This window comes from Eriocheir sinensis, chromosome 9 (assembly GCF_024679095.1).
Source record: "Eriocheir sinensis breed Jianghai 21 chromosome 9, ASM2467909v1, whole genome shotgun sequence".
Classification (NCBI taxonomy): domain Eukaryota; kingdom Metazoa; phylum Arthropoda; class Malacostraca; order Decapoda; family Varunidae; genus Eriocheir; species Eriocheir sinensis.
In genome coordinates, this window is record NC_066517.1 from 19,375,041 (window position 1) to 19,398,589 (window position 23,549).

The following is a 23,549-nucleotide window of genomic DNA, read 5'->3' on the forward strand; positions in this document are numbered from 1 at the left end:
AAGTGGACTGAGGATAAAAAATTAAAGTTTAAACACTTAATTTCAATGTGGTTCTCCTCTTATAAATCAGCAAGCTTTTGACTAGGACATTTGACTTAAAGGTATACTAAAACTTATGAACAACTCCAGGGAAATGTTTTGAGAGAGTTCAGGATGAAATAAGAGCTTTTATTTTATAGTCTTGTTAAAGTACTGATGTTTGTTATAGTTGACTTTCACTCCTTCACACACGCTCACACCGGACTAGCGAGAGACTAAACACAACATACAAGTCTTGGCAGCCAAAATAATGACACTGATTGGAATGAGTCACATGAATATTCATCAAAATGAAGGGTTTTAGCACATCTTAACCATTACAGTCAATTATCTTGAAAATTTTGTATAAACTTAATAATTTGTTGAAGGAAATAGCTTTGCCAGAACTACTTTTTACAAACTGAAAATCATGAAAATTGTAATGCAAGAGATAACAGGAATATGTCTTAACACCTGTTTATGATCATCTAATATGGATGATCTGTTTCTTTGTAACAAACTTTGAATCATGTACTAGGCAGACTCAAAGTAATTATAAACTTAAAATGGCATATTCTGGCAAAATATTATAAAAATAATATTAAAGTTCAGATCATAATGAGGCACATGTTATAGTCATAGTCATGGAACTGTAAGCCAGGTTAGTAAGTAGTAGTACATGGTAGTAATAGTAGCCTTAAACAATAGTAACTGAGGCTTAGAAAAAATACTGCCAGCCTTTTGATAATCAGATAACTCCAAGGCTTTTGGCATTCCATGGAAAAAATACTACTAATCATCACCTTAAAGAAGCTTAAAGTAATAAATACTTCAGACACTTAAATCCTTCTTCTGAAGTCATGTGTTGCCTTGGCACTTGAATACTCCACAGAAAGAGCATAAGTCAAATACAAAAATGACATAAAAATCAAATGCCATACCTCACACTTTGTTCTCAGAGAGCATCAGTATATACAGAAGACGTAAGATATCAATTTGTTGTCCTCTGAGTCATTCAAGGTAAAAGATTCACATATTCTTTATCAAGGCAAAGTTGTTCTTAAAATAATGGGTAACTTTGAAACCGGGGTGGAATTTTTTATACAAAAATCACATATTAGCTTATGTATGTACCTGGGAACACATGCTTTGTACCAATAGTATGTACAAAAACTTCAAAATATTGGATCATCTCTAACTGTCTCTGCCAAACTTTCTGTCAACACAAAATTAAAAGAATTATTGCTCAAACAAAATAACTGACTTTGATTAGACATATGTACACACATCTACAAGATTCAACTGAAGATAAAAAAAATAAAACCTTTGTGCACATGCAAATCTATTTATAACTAATATAAATACTTACATAGAAATATCACAGATATCAGAAAAGCAATCATTGCAGCAAAGAATCAGTAGATGAGAGCGATATCTTTGGTACACAGCAGCTATGAATATGAATGCAAAGCACCATTTACAATGGTTTTCCTGCATGCAGCATTAAAAAATTAGTTCATCATGGCATGGTGTTAGTTGTGTGTATAATAGATGTCTCTCCATCAGCATACATTAGCTGATAATCCAAATCACACAAGTATTCATCACATTCAGTATCTTGGGAAACTATGGAGACCTCAAACACACACTATCCCAGCATCCCTCTCCCTTCAACTGTCCCCTGTAAACACTGCACAGCTGCCTCTTATCCTACTCTTCTCACTCTCTTCTGACTCTGAGTATGTATGCTCCTCCCTCTCTTCCCAACACAGCTGAGCCTACCATGTGTTTAGGCTTTTACAACTTGCCTTTCTCTTTTAAGGTCTTGGTATCCCATCAGTCAAATATAATTCCTCTAATATCACGTCTAAGCTAATACTAGTCACATACATCCACATACAGCCTATCTTAGTCTGTACTTAAAACATGTCTACCATAGTAAAGCCACTGGAATCTAGTCTAGGTAACATGTAAAATTATACTTCGTATTTATTACTAAAAATCTGCGACTCCAAAGAGCTGGGAGCATGGCCACTAGTTATATGCATGTTATGGCACTAAGTAAGTCATCTCTCAGTTACAGCTTCTCACTTAAGCTCAGCTACAGTGACTGACTAGAGGCTGACAATTCATACCTGCGGCTGATATGCAAGCCTGCACTGGCATAGCCAAATATTGCATTACACTGTGTATTTCTCGATGCTTATATATTGCTTAGCACTGACACTGCTATGGCACATTAGAGCAGCTTTCATGCAGCTGTTTCTGAGCTGGAAATAATCCTGACTGAAAAAGTAATCTATTCATGCCAGTCCTTCCTATGGCTCTGAAGCCTTTATAACTTGTAATATAAGATATAGTAGAATGAGGTGAGAGCTTTGGCCTCCTGTAATAAATAAGAATGCATTAACTTATCACACAGAAGTATAAAATGCTCTAGAATACTGTCATCTACATCACCCCCTATTTCGGAAGATAATTGGGTTATAGAATATATTACTTTATAAAACTAAATTAAAAATCAAAACAGAGAAATATGGGTGTGAAAATGTATAAATATATTAATATATATATAATAAAACTATATGAGGCAGATTACAACATGATTGAAGAGAAACACATGGACGAGTCTAGGCTAGAGAACAGAAACAGACATGGAATAGTCAATAAATCACATGGCACGGAGACTACTAATACTGGCTTGCTAACTGGGAGACCTGTGAAAATAAGGAATAAGAAACACAAGCATAAATAGAAAGCAAAATTATCTTACTGTCAAAAATAAAGAGGGAAATGGACCCATTCATCACTTTGAAGCCAAAATGAGGAACAACATAAGTGAAAAGGTAAAACTACAAAGCTGAATGGGGATAGAGAAGTCAAGAAAGGAATTATGATAGCATTTGCCTTCCTGTCAGAAAAAAAGATAAATGGACTTTTCAACATCTTTGGAACCAAAACAAGGAACAAAATGTAAAGCTGGAAATAATGCTGAAGGGTGGCAGGGAGAGAAAGAGGAGGAGGCAGGGGAAGGGATTACGATAGAGGAGTCTTCCTGGTGGCATTAGTGTTGTCCTCCTTACAGAAGGTGTTTGAGCGGCTGCCCACAGCAGGAGGGGTGGCATTGAAGTTAGTGGTCACTCCTGTGGCTCCTCCTGGCCTGCTCGTCACACTGGAGGATCGACTTCTTCCCTCAGAGGAGAGGTGGAGGGAGGAGGTGGGGCTGGATCCTCTCCCTGCCCCAAGCCCAGCTGCACGCCCCTGGTCCCTCATGGGTGAACGCATGCACCTGCGGCCCTGAGCTGCCACTCTGGGCCGTGCTATGTTTCCATTCTTGACGTCTATTTGTTTCCGAGGGTCTCTTGGGGTCCTCGGGGCATGGGTGTTACCTTCTGACTGGTTGCTGGGGGTCAGTCTGTTCTCCTGAAGGGTGGAGCTTCCTGCTGATCTGCTGAGGCTGTTGGTGCCTCCTCCTGACCTGCTGAGATTGTTGGTGCTGCCTCCTCCTCCTCCCACTCTGCTGAGGTTGTTCGTGCTACCTCCCCCTCCTGTCTTGCTGAGGTTGTTGGTGGTGGTGCTGCTTGCTGACCTGCTGAGATTATTGGTGCTGCCTCCTCCTCCTCCTCCTGTCCTGCTGAGGTTGTTGCTGCCTCCTCCTCCTCCTGTTTTGCTGAGATTGTTGGTGGTGGTGCTGCTTGCCGACCTGCTGAGGTTGTTGGTGCTGCCGCGGAGCTCTGCCCGATGCTGCAGCTGTGTGGGCGTGCGGCATCTGGTCTCCACTGATGGGGTGCGGCCAAGCTGTGGGAGCATTGGTCCAGTTACTCACATGGGTACAAGATGGTGTGCACATGTGGATTGGGTGTGTCTGCCAATTTGTATTCTGATTAGCACTCATATATTAAGGGAAAAAATATTTGGATAACAGAGCTCCGGCACATAAATTAAACAGTGCCAAAACGTATTGATCCATCTATCTATATCTCTGATGGTCTGCCCCTTACAGGAACTACTTCAAAGAGGATGACTTAAGCAGAAGCAGCTCCAATTTTCTCTGTCCTGGCACTCCCTCTCAGTACATTCAGTCAATTAGCTGCCAAAATGCACACACGCACGCACACACATACACACCAAAAGTGACATCCTACTAAAATAAAAAATTTCTGTACACATAAAAAGAATAAAAGTATAAATCAGTAAACATTTGGGACATTACTTACCATCATAAAAAGTAGTTTAAAAAGGAGAAGTAAATGTATGATGCATTTCTATTGAAGCACTAAAAGAGTTTTACAAAATGATAGTTTGTAGGCATTTCATACAACATCCTTCCCTTCAAATACAGACATAAAACAATATAAAAATTCTCACAAGACATAGAAAAGAAAAAGAATCAACATGTAACACTTGGCAAGACAAAGACACTTCCCCACAGCAGAAAGTCTCACATAAATGATAGACAAAGGACCCTCAGCACCACCAGCATCCACTCCACACAACAGCCACACTCCAAACCTTTGTGTCGCCTCCCTTGTGCACTGGAGTCAGACTTTGGCTTCTTGGGGTGTGGCTGGACTTTCTGTGGGGTATTTCATCCTCTGAGGCAGAGCTCCCTGTGGTCTAGGGGGAGGGGAGGCAGAAGTGCAGACTGTTACTCACAGGCCAAGGATTCCTTGTCAGGGGAACAGAAACAAAGGCATAGCACAGTCTCTATAAGGGTATATCCACCCATATGTATGCACCCTTCCAAAGTGTACTCATATCAGGAAATGTACTACCATGGAAAACGTAGATCAGGCTAAGCAACTGAAATATTGTCAAAATAAAGTTAGATTTTTAAACTTTATACTGACAAAACTTTATTTTCATGCCTCACCTCAATTTTCCAGGGTAATGTTTTCCTTGTGATACTTAGTGGAGTGGTGCATGCAAACAGGAGGCTACACCCTCTCTAGCACAGGACTTGCATGGAGGATTAAGTGGCAGAGGAATATTTATACAACCTGTGAGATGAGGAGAGAGGAAGGGAGGGATAAACATAAAGAAGTATAGATAAGGGTATAAATAAATAAAAGGACATTAAAAAAAGGGAGGAGAATAAGAGATTAAGGAATAAAAACAGATGAGTGATAAAATACACAATAAAAAGAAATCAGATCATGACAAGTATGTGACAGTAAAAAAGACCAAGGAAAAATAAGTGGGGAGGAGGATGAAATAGGTAATAAAATCACACAAGAAAAATCGAAGTAATTAGACAAGACTGTAAAAGGAGACAAGGGAAAAATGAGTAAGAAGAGGGAAGTGAGGATGTGAAGAAAAGGATTATCAGTAAATGCACACATAACAATTTATTCTCCTTGGTCATGCAATGGCTTATAAGTCATTTACACATGTGATGAAGAGTAGGATGGCAAATGCATGCTCAAATACTCATAAAAATTTAGTAAAAAATTCTCACAATTATCAATCTATATATTTATGTTGGAAGAGAGATAACATGAATCAACACTATAGTAAATGTACAAGGTCCTTTCTGTTGAGTAGGGATACTTTTTACAACTAAACTACCAGAAATGACACCAGAGGAAATCCCTGGACATTCACAAACACTAGATCAGATGTACAGTGGAGGTACAGACTGGACATGGGAATAGTATTGCCCACCATGGCCCCACAACACTATCCATTGCTGCTTGTATAGCACTTTCTTCCTGGCAAGGGTCTGAGGATATGAAGTATCTATTTCCCTTAAAATTTGTGCATATACATCCTCTTCTCTTCAGGAAAGTGTTAACTAATCTGTGAAAATATTTTAACTGAACTGCAAGCCTCTGTTAAAAAGCCAAAGAGCTTAAGCAGAAGCTTGTCTTGAAGCTTTCAAACAGAAGCAGACAATGCTTTTGCACAAAGCCAGTTTAGGAAAGCAGCATATGCCAGGCATCAAGGCTGCCAGTTTGTTTGGACATGGTATGGCAAAAAATTATAAGAAAACAGTGCTGACCACAGCATGAGGGCCTGACTCACCTTCCTTATGGTGCAAGCATTAGCCGTGTCTAATAAAAATAAAAAGTCTCATCAAGAACAAAAAACAAGCTACAGAAACCCAGGGCAGGAACACTGTGTTGACCAATCAGTCCTCCATCTGTGGAGTGAGAGACTGGCTTCCTGTGGAAAAAGTGGCCTTGATGGATACTCACAGTGTGGCTGGGTGTGCGCTGTGAGGCAGAGGTTCTCCGAGGCAGCTGGGAGCCCTCTGAGGATCCTGGGGTGCGGGGTCGTGAGGAGGATGAGGGTCCTGTTGCCTTGGTGGGGGTGTGGGGGAGGGGGCGGGTGGAGGAGGGCTCAGTCCGGGACAGGGAACGGGTGAAGGTGGCTCCCCGGGTGAAGCCCCCTGTGGGAATGGTCCTCTTGGTGGTGGACTGGGTCTCCTCATCTGTCGAGGTGTCATTACCCTGGAAGAAAGGAGATGATCATATCACACAATTTAAAAAGGACAGTCACTGTGCCTCTCTGCATATTTTCCATTCCATGACAACTTGTCATGATGAATGCTGACAACAGTACTCACAGGTCGTGCCCTTCTGGGCCGTTCAGCCACTGTGCGTGCTGACTGGGATCTCTGGATGGCCACCTGCCTGGCCTGTGCACGAAGGGTGGAGGCCCGGGTGGGTGGTGGGGTGTGGGTGCGTGGACGGGGCCCGCTGGCTGGGGGAGTGTGGCAACGGCCCGGGTCCTGGCCACCCACTGGGGTTCGCCTGGTCCCTGGCCGCTGAGAGCTGGGGACAGCGGTGGCACTGGCACTGCGCATTAACCTGTGGTCACCTGGCCGACCGGGAGTCCGGCTGCCGTCGCTGCTTGACCCCCGCACTCTCTGGATGAAACAAGACACATGAGGCAGAGGAAATACAGTGTAAACATTATTTTCATAATCATTATGGCTGCTCAGTAGTCCTGCAAGCACTGTAACAATAAATATGGAAAAATAAAAAGTAGATCACAATGGTAGTGCAGATTGATAAATCCTTACTCAAGTGCCAATAATGCTCTGGGTTTTTCTTGCACTTTGCTACTAATTTATTTATACAGGAACACATCATGAAGGCACAAGTACCCTGTTGGCAGAGGAAAGCTTGGGGCGAGGTCCAATGGGCCGTGAGAACTCCACCACCACCAGCGCGGCGTCCTTGATGCGTCGCTGTATGGATGGTGCGAGCAGTGGCCATTTCCGACACACGGCCACTCGATTTGCATTGTGGACCATGAACTTTTCCACCTGGTTCAGCAGGGTCTCCAGGAAGGTCAGGTATGTCTGGAGCAATGAAAATAGGGTACCGTCAGGGAGGATGAGGGTGGTGAGGCTGTGTTTGGCAATTCATATACACCATTCCAATTCATACTCATCAGGAAAAAAGATATTATGGAAAATAGAGCGATGTATGAAAATTAAATAATGTTTAATGAGAGTTTAATAATCGTACTTTATTTTGACAATATTCAATAGTCCAACATCCTTAAAAAATCAGAGGATGAAAATTACTTCAGATGAGAAAGTATTAATATTAGTACATGTATTAATATTAGTAGTGGTAGTAGTATTTGTTCCTTGCATATAAACAAGGAGAGACCAGCTGTTGATGTTTACTCATTGCTTGGCTCCTAAGTGCTTCCTACAGAGGCATGATGCCAATTCCTTACCTCTGACATCTCTGGAGCCCCCTCTTCTTGGCTCTCCTCTATGAGCTGAGTGAGCTGGAGATGAGACAACACAGCCTGGTCGGGTCGGATCAGCTCACAAGCCACCCTCATTGTGTCCTGCAGGCTCTCTATGCTCCACCCACTGTCATGGCCCAGTGCCAAGAACCTGTTAGAGAGGGAGTAGGGAAGAGGTTTGCCATTCAGTGATGAAGCCCATAAATGTTGCTCTTGTTGGTTGTGATGTATAAATATTCCTAAACCACTTCATCCCTCTCTTTCCATACCTGTCTGAGGCCAACACTCCACTCATGTTGGCAGCAATGAAGCTTGTTGCCGACTCAAGGAGCTGAGCAGCCGAGTCAAACACTGGCTGGGCCCAGCGCACCATCGGCAGAGAGGACAGCACTCTCTCACATCCCAAGGCAGTCTCCAGCACGTTGCTCACACTCTGCAGCACAAAGCAAAAATATCAACTGAACTAGTTCTAACCCCTCAAGAGGAGTTCCCAGGGAGAACAAGGTGTCAGGGGAATAAGGTGGATGGACTGTCAACTGGGCTGAGGCAGTGACTAAGTGGCCAATGCACAAATGTGGTGAGTGAAGGGTCTTGAGTTCAGGTCCTGCCATTGTTAGCTGACAATTTCTAGGTAGTCTAAGGGCTGAAAACCATAAACATTAACCCTGATTTCAGTGGCATTAACAGGCTGGAGCCATAAACACTACCCTTCAAGAAAACTCTACTGGCCTCAGGTCTGCAAGGAAGAATGCTCACCATGTCATCCAGCAGCTGTTTAAGGCACCTGTCCTGCACCTCCGGGGGCAGAGCAGCATAGTTCCTGGTGGGCAGGACAACAACAAAGTGTTTGGCCACCCAGCGCAGGCACCGGTGGTACAGCTCATCCAGGCAGTATGCCCCGGCAATGGGAAGCACGTCCAACACCCCCTCCAGACACCCTGAGCACGGCTGAGGAGGAATGTGTGTCACCACTTAATCTTACCATTCACTTAATAAAGCTATGCATGCTTATAAATTCTTTTGATGTTATATGCAACAATTCCAGTACCTAACATTTAATATTCTTTACTCTGAATTACTGCACTCTGACTGACACATCTTACTTCTATATTTAGAAATGTCTGGTACTGCTAGATGGGGTGTAGTGCTACTAGATGTTCAGTCTATTCTGGCTGGCATAAGACACAACATTCTGGATTCTTTTGGTCAAGATCCTCAAACAATACTTTGTCCCTCTACTGTTTTGTGCTTATCTGGTTCATCCTGGTAACATACTTTCCTCACCTTGTGGAAATAGTGGCACATTTTGGCTTTGAGGTGGAGCATGATCACATCCTTCAGGCCGTCAAGAGCCAGCATGTCAGCCAGGGCCGCCAGCTCCCCAACCCTTACCCCCTCAGGGACTGTGCTGGTGCCACTGTAGATGTGCTTCAGGGCCACCTGGACAGCCTCAGCTGAAAACCTTGAGACAGAGTGTATACTTTTTTTATCACAGTAAAGGGGACAGACCAGTGTAAGGGATGCAAGGAGGAAGATACTAATTAACTCTTGTATTACTAAGTTGGACAGCACATGGATAGACACATCTTAAATGATGACAAAGTGTCAGAAAAATGAAAATGCAAGAAATTCGAAGTGAATCTTTCATTATAAATTCTTTGCCATAAGATTTATAATATATATATGAACATAAATAACTGATCTTTTTATGACCTAACAAGAAATATCAAATTGCCATACAGACCCTCTCAATTTCATCCCAGCCAACACACATCAAATCAAATCAGCAGATACATACCCCTGGAGCTTGATGACATTGCCGGCACTCTCCACCCAGTGCCCTGAGAGCATGGCAGCAAAGTACACGCACCTCGAGGCCAAGATGCATTTGTGGGCACGGATGCGCTTCTCTCCAATCTGAGAGGTGAAAAAGAAGTTCTCATATTAATGGGTTTCACTAACAATAGGTTTTTTTTTCACACCTCTCTTCCTGACTAGTATATCAAGCCTATTAGGTGTGTACACATCTCAATTTAACTGAAAAAGTTCTTAGTTTTTTCGTCATTGTCTGATTGCTCTTCATACTTTTGTCTGATTATATTCTTTTGTAATCCTGCACCTTGGCTGATACTCAGACACTCAAAGCTACGCATCAATACACTATTATGTCACTAGAGAGGTTGGAAATAATAAAAAAAAAGAATAAAAGTGGCAAGCATGCTGTTGACATGGATGAATGTCTTTGGTCGTGGTCAGGAGACCCTCATGTCATCGTGGAAAATGCGCCCACCTGAAGAATGTTCCACTTTTACCTGAAACTGAATTATATGCACAGACCAAATACAGCAGGTAATTCTTGAAGCCTGTGGACGTCATTTAACTTACCTGAATGGTGACATCAGTGTTGACCTCATTCAGAAACATCCGCAGCAAGTCCTCTCCCAGCTTGGACTTGTGCTCGGAACTGCCTTGATCTGAGGGGTCTGGAAGGCAAAGGGTGTGGATGAGTTTGTATTGAGGGGGAGGCAGTGAGATAAGTAACCTGTCTCAGCAAAAGATTATGCAAGATGAGATTTGTGATCTAAATACAAACTACAGTACCATAACTAAGGGCTACTGGCATGCTGAAGTCCCTCCTGGGATTTTTAACATAGGAATTCTTTTAAATTTCCTGTGGTCTAACTGAGAAAATATAATTAAGAAACTCAACAGAACAAAGAGCCCTAGCAATGACTACAACAACAACACATCCCCAGCACTCACTGTTTGAGCGATCCAGGCTGCTCAGGAGGCTGCTCACATCTGATACTGCATCCTCTGCCTCCACAGCCTCGGGCATCTTGCTAGGTGCTGTTGTCTCCTCTGAGGAAGAACTCTGAGTTGGGCCGAGCTCTGACAAAGAAATGTCTCTTGAGGTAGCAAGGTCATGCGCCTCAGAGGTGGTGTGCTCCTCCTTGGTCCTGGTGGCTGAGGTGTCGCGTTTCCGGGTGGTCAAGTCTGCCTTTTGGCCAACTGATCTCACCTTGCTTGCCCTGGAAGAGCCTTTAGCTGCCTTGAGGGTGTGGATAGGTCGTGGGATGCCAGACACAAAGCCGTCCCTCCCTGATGACTCGTTGATCTTGTCGTTGAGGCTCACATTTTTCCGGGCCGGTGGCTGGGATATGAACTCCTCGCGGCCAATCACAGACTTGGTCATGAGTCGACTGGAATCAGGTGATGAGAAGAGGATGGAGTCACTGGGAGCCGAGCGTGTCATGGCTCCCTCAGGACGCTTCTTGGCGGGTGGAGCCACTGGCCGCCTCTTGGTCTTCGGGGAACCTGACTTCGATGATGACTCTGCCTCAATGAACATGAAAAAGCCCTTCTTCTCTTTACCCTCCTTGCCTTCTTTCCCTTCCCTACCTTCCTTGTTTTCCTCTCTCACCCTTTCACGATCTTCCCTCTTCTTCTCCAACACTTTCTTGGTGGCATTCTCCGTCCTATTAACATCTGGTGTTGCTGTTAACACAGGTGGGAGGGAAGTAAACTCCTGTGCCTGAGCTTCACTGGGTCTGGTCATGGCACCACCATCACTTTCTGACCTGCGTTTTCTCCGTATCTTTGGTGAGGGAGAGTCAGCCTCAATGTACATGTACACAGCAGAGGAAGGGCCCTTAGGCTTGGTAGCAGCCTCTTTTTCAGCTGGCTTGGGCTCCTCAGCCGGGCTGGGAATGTCTTTGAAATCAATAAACATGGGGAATATGCTCTGGTGCTTTTCTTCATCTTTGTCTTTCCCTGTCTCACCAGCATCCTCTCCCTTGGCCTGGCCTTCAGCACCCTCTTCCTCATCCTGTGGGCCAATGTAGCCAAACACTAGTGGAATAGAGTCCACATCTTTCACTGAACCAATGCTCACCTGACGCTCACACTTGGCTGCAGACTTCCTTTCACCAGCAGCATCCTTTTCTCGCTTGAGAGTGGAGCCCCCCGAGATAATAGGGGTGTTCTCTGAGAGGTCCCGGCTATGCCTGGGACTCCCAGTGAAGGTCTTGGAGCCAAATGCCTCATCAATAGGCATTTCTCTCCTCTCCACCTTGTGTTCAGTACTGCTACCTGCTGCAGCACTGGCACCATCAACAGGTTTGCTCTCTGTCTCCTGCTCATCACGCTCCTTCTCTTCATTATCCATCTCCTCTTTGTTACTGGTCGTGCTGCCCTCCAGCTGGCTGACTCCAGTCTTTGAGGCAGATTCTGCACCTCTCTGGGCAGCCATATCCATGCTAAGGGAGTCAGGGGAGGGTGACCGAGTGGCCTCCTCCCTCTCTGTGATCTTCTGTTGTATCTCCATGAGCTCTGTGCTCCTCTCAGACCTTGGGAAGGGGTGCCTTGATGGGTGGGCGGCCTCCATGCCAGAGTCATCAGTCGGGTGCATCACTGGAAGAGCAACGGAAGCTGGGCGAGGGACAGGGTCAGCAGAGCTGGCCTCCAGTGCTCCCAATGAGTGGATACTTCCCAACAGGGCACTGTCTACCATGCTGCTGTAGAGGGACCCAGTCATACCCACGCTGCCACTCTCAGAGCTGAGGCTGGCAGTCATCATGCTGGCCGTCATCATGTTGGTGGAAGGGATGTTGGAATAGGTCTGGAAGTTGTGCTCAAAGATTAGGGAGCCCTTTTTGCGTTCCAACTCCCTCAACCTCTCTGGGTCTTCTGTACCATCTTGAAAGGAGACACTCTCTACGGATGCCTTCCTCTCCCGGCCACCACTGCCTTGGCCCGCCCTGTTCCTCTTGGGGGAGTTGGTGGCGGCACAGCTTGCAGAGTGCTCAGAGAGTTCATGCTTGAGACCTCTACTTGCACGACTTCGGGGTTCTGGCCGGGGCTCACATGGGGAGCCATCTACTGCCCCTTCAAGAACCTCAAACGTTCTGGCTCTGACCAAGGGCCTTATAGGCTCCTGAGGTAGAGCTGGAGCCTTCCCGTCCCGATCCTGCTCTCTTAGCCAGTTACTGTTTCTTTCTGGCCCACCATCAGGAAGATGTTTCCCCTCAGGATTCTCTGGCTGCCACTTCTGCCCAGCAGCCACTGGGCTGTCCTCTGATCCATGACTGCTAGAGTTATCATCATGACTACTGGGCAACTCCACCTCGAGGCTGGAAGTTTCGTGGAGATTGCTGAGTCGGTGTTCACTGCCACTGTTGCTGGCACTTGTGTTGTCCAGTTCTGCACTGTCTAGAGATTCTGCTCCAAAAGACTGGCTCTTATGTGGCAGGCAATGCCTTGCCAGTGCAAAGGAGGGGCCAGCCTGCTGCTGCTGCTCCTGACGGGAGAGAACATCTGCCTGGTGACGGAAGGCATTCTCCTTCGTGGTGAACATGGCACCATATCTTAAGGGGCGGCCCTCCTTCGCTTCTCCCCTCTCTGGAGGGCATGGGGCTGCATCCCCATTAGAGTATACAGCTTTGCTGCCACAGGGCTGATCAAAGTCTGCTACTGGAGTTGTCTCTGAGTAAGAAGACCTTTGGGAACTGTGGGGAGAGGTTTCCTTCCGATCTCGCAATCTGTCCTGCAAGGACTCCCCACTCACCTGCATGGGGGATGTCTGGAGCTCCTTTATCATACATACATTAAACACTGGTGATTCCTGGGTGGACACCGGGGCACCTGGAGAGTTGTCATCCTGGGAAGACGAACGCTTGGTGACTGCTGCTGACCCTTTGTTGGGGATCTTGCCATTTTGGGTTTGAACGGCATGATTGTCTAGGTTGTCCTCCACACTGTTACAGTTTCTGATACGGCTGCCTCTTGACCCTTCCTTAGGACCACGCTGGGCCACTCCTGAGACTGGGTGATTGGTAACATTCATCGTATGCGTCGGCAACTCCGACTGTTGGGCAGAGACTCGCTGACTAGACTTGGGTCTCACAGATCCAGAGGTGGGGGAGTTCCCCCTCAGTGCTGGAGCTGTGGGTGTGACAAGAGAGTCTGTGTGTGATGGGGTGCCAGAGTGGAGGCAGCGGTGAGGTGGGGCTTCATGGCCAGGGGGGTGGTGGCCCACCTCCCGTAGGTTCCCCTTTTTTTGACTCAGGTGCCCAAGACGAAGCTGCTCCAAGATGAGCCTTTGGACGCGCTGTTCCTCCTCGAAGCTCAACTTTTCAATCCTAATCTGACTGCGGTGCAGGAGTGCCCGCTGCTGAAGCACCAGAAGGATGCCCTCTAGCTTCCGACGTAAGGCTGCCCCCAAGGCACGGCTGCTCTCCTCACTGTAAAGACTCCTGTGGGGAAGATTAACCAGTTAGTCTAGAAAAGTGATGCAAATTTTAACAGTGCAGGACAATCACAGTATCCCCTTTTATTGCCCAATTCCCCAAACTGGTATTCATTTTCCTTTGGTTTCATGCAAACATTTTTCAAACCACAATAGGCAAAGTGAAAGTACTGATTCAATAAGCAGAACAATGTTAGTTCATAATGTAATAGTGAGCAAAGATACTTTCAAGCAACAGACACAGCTGCAGTTGTCAGTTAGTATGTTAGTCAAGCTGCAATGGTTCATTTGACACCAAGATGTGTGAGTTCCAATTGCCCCGAATTATGTGTGTTTGCATAACGCTCAGGGTCACCCCAGGCACAGGCAGCAGTGTGAGGAGGACAGTGCAAACATGAGTGAGGGAGGCATATGCAGTATGGCTTAGGCGACCAGTACTGGCTCACTGTTCAGAGTCATGCTCACTATTGTTCTGTCCGGATATTGGGCCACTCAGAAAGTTCCCGGAGGAGACGCTGATGGTTCAAGTTCGTCCATGGAGTGGTGGGCGTGAGCCCTGAACCACAGATAGAAAAAAAAAGACAATAGATTAAGGTATGGAAAAAAATGATGCCACAAACTAAGATATCAAGGTTTGTGTGTGTGAGCAGTTGAAGACACAAAGATGGAGTGCTCTACAGACCCTTCTTAATGAGGGCACATGTCAAAGTCTGACAAAGTCCAATAATGTTACAATGTTCCTGTGACCACATCTTTGTTGATTTTTTAGCTATAGAATTCTTTTATTTAGTATGGCAATTTTGGTTGTAGATTGTGATTTTTACAATAACTGGCCATTAAGAATAATATTGATGTTACTTATTTCTTTATTTATGTTTTATCTTTTGTATTTTCTGGCACAAAGTCATTTCTGATACATAAGAAGTAGAAAGTGATGAATTAAAAGCATAACAACCACTGAGCAATACAAAAGCATTCTGCCCGTCACCACAGAGGCCAAGGTGACAGGCCTACAGAAACAACAGCAATCATGCCAACTCCCCAGCTCTCCATCATTGCAATGTATATATTGTTTTATTTGCCTGATCCCTGAGTCTGTTTCAGTCTACCTATATCTACAAGACTGTACTGTTAAAGTAAATAGGGAAGGCTTTAGAAATACATTTTTTATAATCATAATATTGTGAAATTAGAAAATTCAAATTGGTTGCAGCTGCCTCTACCCCACAAAGAAAATGAGACTGCATGCCACGGGATGAAGGATGCCTAACCAAGACCCCTGTTGGACACCCACCTTGCCCTGGGCCAATAGAGCTAGAGACCATGAAGCTGAGGTTGAAAGTATAATTTTTAAGAGACCATTCAACAATACTTTCACTGCCAAAAAGGGGTTTAGTTCACTCACATTATAGAGGGAGGGTGAAAATAATGGTTTATAACAAACGTATAGCATGGCAGGTGGCTATAAACCCACTCTGGACGTGAGGATGAGGATGAGGAAATGAGGGAAGGAAGGAAAGGAAAAGGAGTTAAGGATGGGGAGATAAAGAAATAAAGTAAGGAAGGAAAGGTCAAGGGGGAAAGGAAGGATGGGTTGAGTATTTAGAAATATTTTGTGTGAGATAGTTTGTTTGACAGATGCTTTAGGAGCCATCCAATGAAACTGACAATCACAAAGGAAATGCAAATCACCCTGAACACTTGCTGTATGCATGATGAGGGATGCAGTTAATACATGCCAAGTTAATGCTTATGACAAGGATGGGAATGTTTGCATATACATATCAGTCTTGTGGTGAGGTGATGAATGTCACTGCCTACTAGATTTACATCCTATGAATGAAAAACAGCCTGTACATTGGCACCAGATAAATATACACATTGGGACCGACTGCTGCTTCCTTACGTTATTTTGGCACCATCTTGACACCCAGAGAAAAGTTCAGGCCATCTGGCACTCATATTACAGATACACTTGCTACAGCAAAAAAAACAAAAAAAAAAAAAAAAAAAAAAAAAAAAAAAAAAATGTAGTTTGGTGATTTTGTCCATTCTCCTAAGAAATCAAAGACGCTATTCAAATCCTAAACCAATATGTCAATACACTGTATATGCTGCAAAAAGTCATTCCTCCTACAGTGATGTCAGAGGTGAGGCCAAACTGTCCTAACATATTTCACAGCATTGGCTGAAGCCCATTATCAGTACCTCTGAAAATCGACTTCAGCATCCCTGGAAGTCAAAAAATGGTGATCAAGAGCCTGGCTGGATTACACAAACACTTACACTAGAGGAAAAGAAAAGAGGTGGAGATGAAGAGACAGAGAGCACTTGCCGTGTAAACTTCTGAAGATCCTTGTATTCAACATCCGGAAGCTGAATGCAGACGAGATCTCGTGCTGGCTTGCGTCCACAGTTTTGGTACTTTGCAATCTCCTGCAGCAGACGCCATACAGCAGGGACCCTCGCAGCGAAGAACAGCTGGTGGCAGTAAACGTTGCCTCGCGATGCCTCAAGTTTCAGGTCCACAAACAGTGACTTTTCATACAGGCTGGAGGTGGCAGACCAAGAAACAGGCAATTAGGGTGTGCTCCCCAATTCATATGCACCAATCTAATTAGTACTCATATCAGGAAGAAAGTTACTGTGGAAAACTGAACTCGAGTGTGAAAATGAAATAATCTTAAAATAGTTTAAATGCCCAAACCATTTTTATTTTAGCAATAATATTAGTTTTACATTTTATCTCAATTTTTCAGGGTAACTTTTTTTCCAGATGACTAATTGGAAGTGCATACAAATTGGCAAGTATACCCAAGCTGACTCCTTAACCATCCTGTTTTATTCCTATTTTGAGAACCCAGGAAAATCTAGATAATGAGACCATGCATAGTTAAGGAGTAGTTAGTATCATGTTACGGTGGCCAGGACTTACATCTCAGAACAACACAATCTTCTTGCATGAGAGGAAAGTAAGAATCCTAAATAAGAATATGATTTGAAAAACTTTTACTATGATCAAGTCTTCCCTTTACTGGAATGAGATACAGGAATGTGTACAATTACTATGAGCATTAGTCCCAGCTCCCATTAATATCAGTATCAAATATATGTAAAGATCAGTAAAATGGTTGATAACATATAGACGAAGCTTCATTTGCAAACCTTACATGCTCCAGGATCACATTACTAAGCCTAGAGAGCAAAAAATAAGCTGAGCCCTCTTTTCTTTCTCTACAGACAAAAAGACTAATTGCTATGTAAAGAAACTACAACATCTACACAAATAAAAGACACGTTCGGCATTACATCATAAAACACAGGTAGCCTTGACTATACACCTCACTTTTATTTCCTGTTGTTAGTACCACAGACTGCAACAAACAAGCATCTCCAGGAAAACAATCTCAACTCAAGGAGCCAGAACAGATATTCCTGGGGACACCTCTTTGGGCACAGTCTACAGGGAACCAGAATAGAGAAAAGGGAGCTGCAGAGGAGGACTTGCTGCAACACTGAGAAAAAATCTAGGTGAAAAAAGTTGAAAATTATACAAACCCAAATACATCAGACACCAGCTGCTCTGTGACTGTTTTTTGAAGTTCCAACTTCTCGCGCTCATACCTCAGCCTGAGAGACGAGGACCAGGGCAGCGGGTGACGTCTGGTACGCTGTCTTACCGCTGAGGAGGGGACGGAGGAGCCAAGGGAAGGAGAGGGAGAGGTGAGGAGAGAAGCAAAGAGGAGGATTTGAAGGAAATGAGGGAAGGAAGGAAAGCAAAAGGAGTTAAGGATGGGGAGATAAAGAAATAAAGTAAGGAAGGAAGGGTCAAGGGGGAAAGGAAGGATGGGTTGATGAAAGGGTGGAAGGGAAGAGCGAACGAGAGGAAAAAGGGAGAAAACAAGATAAAGAATTAGGGCAAGGGAGGGAAGGAAAGATGGGTTGAGGAAAAGGAGGAGAGGGGTGGAAAAATGTGTGAAAAACAAGATTAAATATCAGAGGAAGGGGAGAAAGGGAAAGGAGGAGACAAAGGAGGAGGAAAGGGAGGAATGGAAGGGAAGAAACAAGAGTGGCAAGGAAGTGGGAGAGGTGGGAGAACATTGAGCAGGGAAGAAAGATGGGGAAGAACAGGGAAAAATCAGTTGAATCAAAAACTGAGCGTGGAGTGGAGATGGAGGCTAGTTATCATGTCTAATGCAATTATACGGTACATCCATAATAGTAAGATATTCAGGGTTTATCTTTTGTACACACTTCACTTAATGGGAGGCCACTAGATAATGAAAAAGATACTCCAGACATTCTGTTTTTGTTCCTGGAGCAAGGGTGGGTATTAGACATAAAAGAATAAAGAAATTCATACAATAGATTGTTATATTCTAAACCTTAGATAAAAGGGATTTTTGACTAATGAAAGAAGTATGTTTATAATATTCTATTTTTGTTATTTGAGCAGAGAGGGTGGTTTTTAAACATTATAAAAAATGTGGCATGGTATAAGGGGCCTCAAATGCATGATGCTAGGTTACTTGTACTCTATTTGGGGATGCCCAAGAAATGGGTCACTGAATAAGGGTGCAATCAGGAAAACCTGCTGCCCTGATGCCTGTGTGGGAATATACTAAGGCAAGCTTCTGAGGTTCACTACCTCGCTGATGCCTAAGGAGTTTAAGGGATTGGAGGAATGAAGTGGGCATCCTAAACAGTGCCAAACATAGCATGAAACATGAAAATAACATAATAAGTAATAAATTCATGCAATACCAAGATAATGATAGCATGTTGGCAATAAGAACAGATTAATTTGATCTTAATTTACCGATCAAATGCAGCATAGAATATTAAAATCATATAAGATTTTTTTGTTGTGGAGTATCAGGATACAGGCTGTATTGTGGAGATAAGGACAAATGTACATGTTAAACAAATGGAGTTACTGTACAAGTGGGTCTAGGTATGTCAATAAGCAAATGGACTAACCATGGACATTGTCAATGTGAAAACAAATGTACTGAAATAAGCACTTTGAGGAAGAATCAAGCTTACATTGTCGGTCCATTGACAGCTTGGGCCATAATCTTGATTAGCACAAGCATCACTTCTGTAAGGAAGAATTGGAGGGCTTAGGAACAGAGCCAAAGAGACCAATAATTCTCTTTGTACAAGCTCACAACACTAGCAGAAAAATGGACAAAAAAATTGCAGTTACAATGCAGGATGATCAAAATTCATAATCAACAAAGTGCAACAAATAAAGCAGTGGATGAGGCCCTGAGGAAACAGATGAATCTTAGGCCACTCTAGATATTGGGACTGCACTGTTCTGAACAATTCCTGACTCATGACTACTAACCCACTTCCAGTAAACAGGGAAAAATCTCTTCTACTATTTAAAGGGGAGAGGTTACTTTTTCAGTGGGGCCAGGTTTATTTTTGTCAGGTTACGGTACTACTTCTTATTTATTTCGGTTAGTTTAGAGTTTAGACAGTCTGGGGTTGTTATTTCTAACACAGTCCTACTAAGTAGAACTGCATAGTACTGATTCTTGTTTCAACAAGATCACCAAACAGAAAGAAATATGAATCACAACTACTAAACTACAAAGTTAAGGACACAAACATTTAAAACAAAATCTAACATTCTTTATAATTATGTTGGGGAAAGCACCTCTAAAAAAGCCATGACATATTAATTAAACATATTTCTCTTACTTTAGCTTGGAAATGACAAAATGCATGTGAAAAAAAAAAAAAAAAAAAAAAAAAAACATAGCAAACCGCAAATTACACATAGACTGTATACTGAGTCAAGGTAGTACTAAAGGTTGTCAGAGTGAGTATGCATTTCAGGCTAGTAAGAAAGATTATATGGACAGTAAATGATTGATTGGATACACAATGAATTAACATTAAAAATATAATCAGAGGAAAAGCCTAATTTGTACATTGGTACATTGGCGAGAAAGATGATGTGGAAAGCAAATGACCCTTCAGTAACCTTTGATGGGCGGCAAATCAAACGATGAACACCTACACCACATCATCGTGCTGCTCTGCCTTCTAACCAAACAACCCAAACTGAATAATGTAACATGATCTAAAATTTAGATTCATAGCAATGTTTTGCTGTCCACTCACACTTGCTTTTTGCTCTTTAAATCTTTTAGTACTCTTTTTTTATTTTATTTTTATTTTTTTTATTTTTTTTAGATGGACTATCGAGCTGCAAGGATTGGCTGTCATCTTTACCTTGCAATTTACTATTTAGTCTTTCTAATAGTTCAAGTGGACTGTCAGGCCTACAATAATCGGCTGTCCTCTTTAATCTTACTACTTATGAACTTTTAAGGGGGTACGCGACACCTGGGGGGGTGTTTTCGTCAAAATATAGCATTTTGCAAAACTGGGTTAAAAACATCCTTATACCATCTATAAATAATCCCCGAGCAATGTTTTCCTCGCAGCGCAAATTTTACATGTCTGGCGCGGGTTCAAATGGACCGAATTAAAGGTCCTTATATTTTTTAATTGATCATATCTCCGTTCGATAAATTTTGTCTTTTTTAATCGTAGAAAATCTAAAATCAATCAGATTTAAGTGAAAAGTTCAGGGAATGTTAATTGTACAAGTAGCTAGGGACCTATGACTAGATATTGTTGATAAGGTAAAGTAAATAGGAGTATTAAGAGGAAAAAGTGACAAAAAACACAATTTTACGCGATGTTCGACGTACTTAATAGAAAGAAATACCATTATGCCTTTCTATATGGGAAACTTTCAGAATATTTTCCATAGGGCTCTAGGCATACCTAAAGACTATTCACAGCCAAAAAATGAAAGTGCTTGGTTATGTATTAATGGTGCTGAGTAATTTTAAGTGTTGCTACATGTATACACACATGTATACGTATAAGTATCCATATAAGTATACATACATTTTTCTGGCTCGTACAAAATGTAGGCAACATAGATGCCTACTTACCTGCATAGTTTCATCGCAATACCCCAGATAGTTTAGTTAGATGACCTCAGGTGTCGCGTACCCCCTTAATACTTCAAGTGCATTGTAATGCTTGCAATAGCTACCTGTCCTCTTGACTTTATCATTTACTCTCTGAACTTTCGAATACTTCAAGGGAACTGTCAGGCTTACAGTATCTAAATGTCATTTTCACCACGTCATTCACACTTTTTATAAAGGCAGTCACAGTTCCTATAAAGCAATTCCTTCCCCCTTTAGAGCTGCCAGAGGGGATGGTGAGGCACCAGGGCATGGGGGAAAGTTGGAAAGTTTCGTTTAGTTGGCACAACATCTGTGGTCATATGCCAGAAAGAGACAGAAGGGGAAGGAATTATAGGAGAAGGGAACAGATCCCAGGAGACGGGACACAACCCCCGATTAATACCTGGTACCCATTCACTGTTGGATGGACAGGGGCATAAGGTATCGGAAAAGCCACCCAAATTTTTCCACTCCACCCGGGAATCGAACCCGGGCTCTCTCGGTTGTGAGCTGAGTGTGCTAACCACTGCACCACGAAGCCCCCAGGGCATGGGGGACTCTTCATAAAGCCATTCACACTCTTTATAAAGCTGCCAGAGGATGGAGAGAGGCTAGAGCATGGGGGAGACTCTTTAAAAAGCAATTCATACTCTTTATAAAGCAGTCAGAGGATGGAGAGAGGCTTGGGGATAGGAGACTTTATAAAGCCTTTCACACACCTTTTCACACGCCTTTCACACACCTCCAGAGGATGGGTGGAGGCTAGAGCATAAGGAAGACTTTATAATGTCATTCACAATCTTTATAAAGCTGCCATGGGAAGGAGAGTGTCTAGTGCATGGGGAGACACTTTTATAAAGCTGCCAGAGGATGGAAAGAGGTTAGGGAATGGGGGAACCACTTTATAAAGCCATTCATACTCTTTATAAAGTTGCCACAGGATGGAGAGAGGTTAGGGAATGTGGGAGACACTTTATAAAGCCATTCACACTCTTTATAAAGCTGCCCCAGGATGGAGAGAGGTTAGGGAATGGGGGAGACACTTTATAAAGCCATTCACACTCTCTATACAGCTGCCACAGGATGGAGAAAAGCTAGAGCATAGGGGACTCTTATAAAGCTGCCAGAGGATGGAAAGAGGCTGGGGCATGGGAGAGACTTTTCATAAAGCCATTCACACTTTATAAGCCATCCATGCTCTTTAAAAAAGCCATTGGCACTCCTTAAAAAGCTTTCAGAGTTTGGAAAGAGGCTGGGGCATGGGAGAGACTCTTCAAGAACCTATTCACTCTTTACAAAGCTGCCAGGGAAGGAGGGAGGGAGGCAGGGGGAGCCACGCCTACCAGCTGTTCCCTATGACATCATCGGGTCCAGGAACACTGCATAACACCTTCCAAAGACACTAATCTAGCACAGAACGAGAAAAAATGGTTGAAATACCGCGGGGATCAATGTCTCCTTCGTGTTCTGGGGTGACTCTTGCAGAAACCCAAAATAGGAATGACGTAACGTAACTTTAAAATTGTTTACGTGGGAGTGAGATTTCGTGTGTAATTACAAGCTATGAGAACATGAGTAGAGTAACAATTGATGAAGATAAGAATAACACAAATAAAGAAGAACATACGTAAGTAGAATAATAAGGTAGAGTAGAATAACAATTGAAGAAGAAAATGGAATGTGTGTAATTACGAGCTATGAGAACATGAATAGAGTAACAAATGAGGAAGATAAGTAAAGTAACACAAGTAAAGAGGAATATATGATAAATAATAATAACTACTGAAGAAAAATAATTGAAGAAAATGAAAACGTGTAATTACGACCTGGAACGCACGGGAATATATTAACTACTGAAACCAATGCATGCTGAATGGAAATGTAAGCCCGGAGTCCTTCGCCGCCCATGTTATGCCTAAATAAGGAGAGAAAAAGGAAGGTTAGCCATTAGTTCAACCCACACACTAACCAAGGCGTGTCCCCCAGACCAAAACATGCACCCTACTTAGCATACTTAGGGGGGATTGCAAGGAGATTAAGTGTCATAGTCTGAATCCCAGGTAAGAGTAAGTAAGAATAAAATGGCTTACAGCGGGATAGAGGCCTAAGGGAGGTGGCGAGGAGGGAAAATGTGTCGACCTGAGGCTGACAGAAGGGTCGCAGCAGACGCCATGTTGGCCGCTGAAGGGACGGTCTCGCGTGCCGGACTGTTCCCTTTCTTTTTCTTTTTTTTTTTGTTTCTGGTGCTTTTTTTGTGTTCTTTATCAATTTGTATCACTTTGTAGGTTCACACACTTTGCTTTTAAATTGTGCTGGTCGCCTCCTTTCTCTCTCTCTCTTTTTTTTTTTTTTTTTACTCATCCTCAATATACTTGTTCTTTGCTTCTACTGCTTTTTTTTTGTTCTTTATTAGTTTGTATCATTTTGTAGGTTCACACACTTTGCTTTTCAATTGGGCTGGTCGCCTTTCTCTCTCTCTCTCTCTCTCTCTCTCTCTCTCTCTCTTTTTACTCATATCCTCAATACTTATAATGTTCTTTCACTTCTTTGCTTATAACCTCAATTGTGTT

General features: G+C 43.3%; 1 protein-coding gene across 7 annotated transcripts; it reads right to left on the reverse strand.

Annotated features, from left to right (window-relative positions):
- Positions 1-154: 154 nt before the first annotated feature.
- LOC126996093 (uncharacterized) lies at positions 155-23,179 on the reverse strand. 7 transcript variants are annotated; one of them, XM_050856207.1, is made up of 16 exons: positions 23,070-23,179; positions 19,022-19,076; positions 17,534-17,657; positions 16,311-16,526; positions 10,492-13,982; positions 10,114-10,211; positions 9,527-9,645; positions 9,013-9,190; positions 8,485-8,676; positions 7,998-8,161; positions 7,714-7,879; positions 7,130-7,327; positions 6,587-6,889; positions 6,216-6,470; positions 4,531-4,635; positions 155-3,816 (listed from the first exon to the last, which is right to left on the reverse strand). In XM_050856207.1, the coding sequence occupies exons 2-16, from the start codon at positions 19,032-19,034 to the stop codon at positions 3,055-3,057; spliced, it is 6,384 nt and encodes a 2,127-aa protein (XP_050712164.1). In that variant the 5' UTR covers positions 19,035-19,076; positions 23,070-23,179; the 3' UTR covers positions 155-3,054. The 7 variants fall into 7 exon arrangements, 6 of the variants coding, with proteins under 6 accessions (XP_050712164.1, XP_050712166.1, XP_050712165.1 ...); XM_050856209.1 differs by having other exon boundaries at positions 17,600-17,657; positions 23,070-23,156; XM_050856208.1 differs by having other exon boundaries at positions 23,119-23,142.
- Positions 23,180-23,549: the final 370 nt, after the last annotated feature.

Excerpts from the sequence above, each read along its gene's own strand:
- LOC126996093 (XM_050856207.1), bottom strand. Across the intron at positions 13,983-16,310 it reads GATCTTCAGAAGTTTACACG|GAGTCTTTACAGTGAGGAGA; the intron begins GCAAGTGCTCTC and ends TCTTCCCCACAG. Across the intron at positions 6,890-7,129 it reads AGCTTTCCTCTGCCAACAGG|AGAGTGCGGGGGTCAAGCAG; the intron begins GTACTTGTGCCT and ends TGTTTCATCCAG.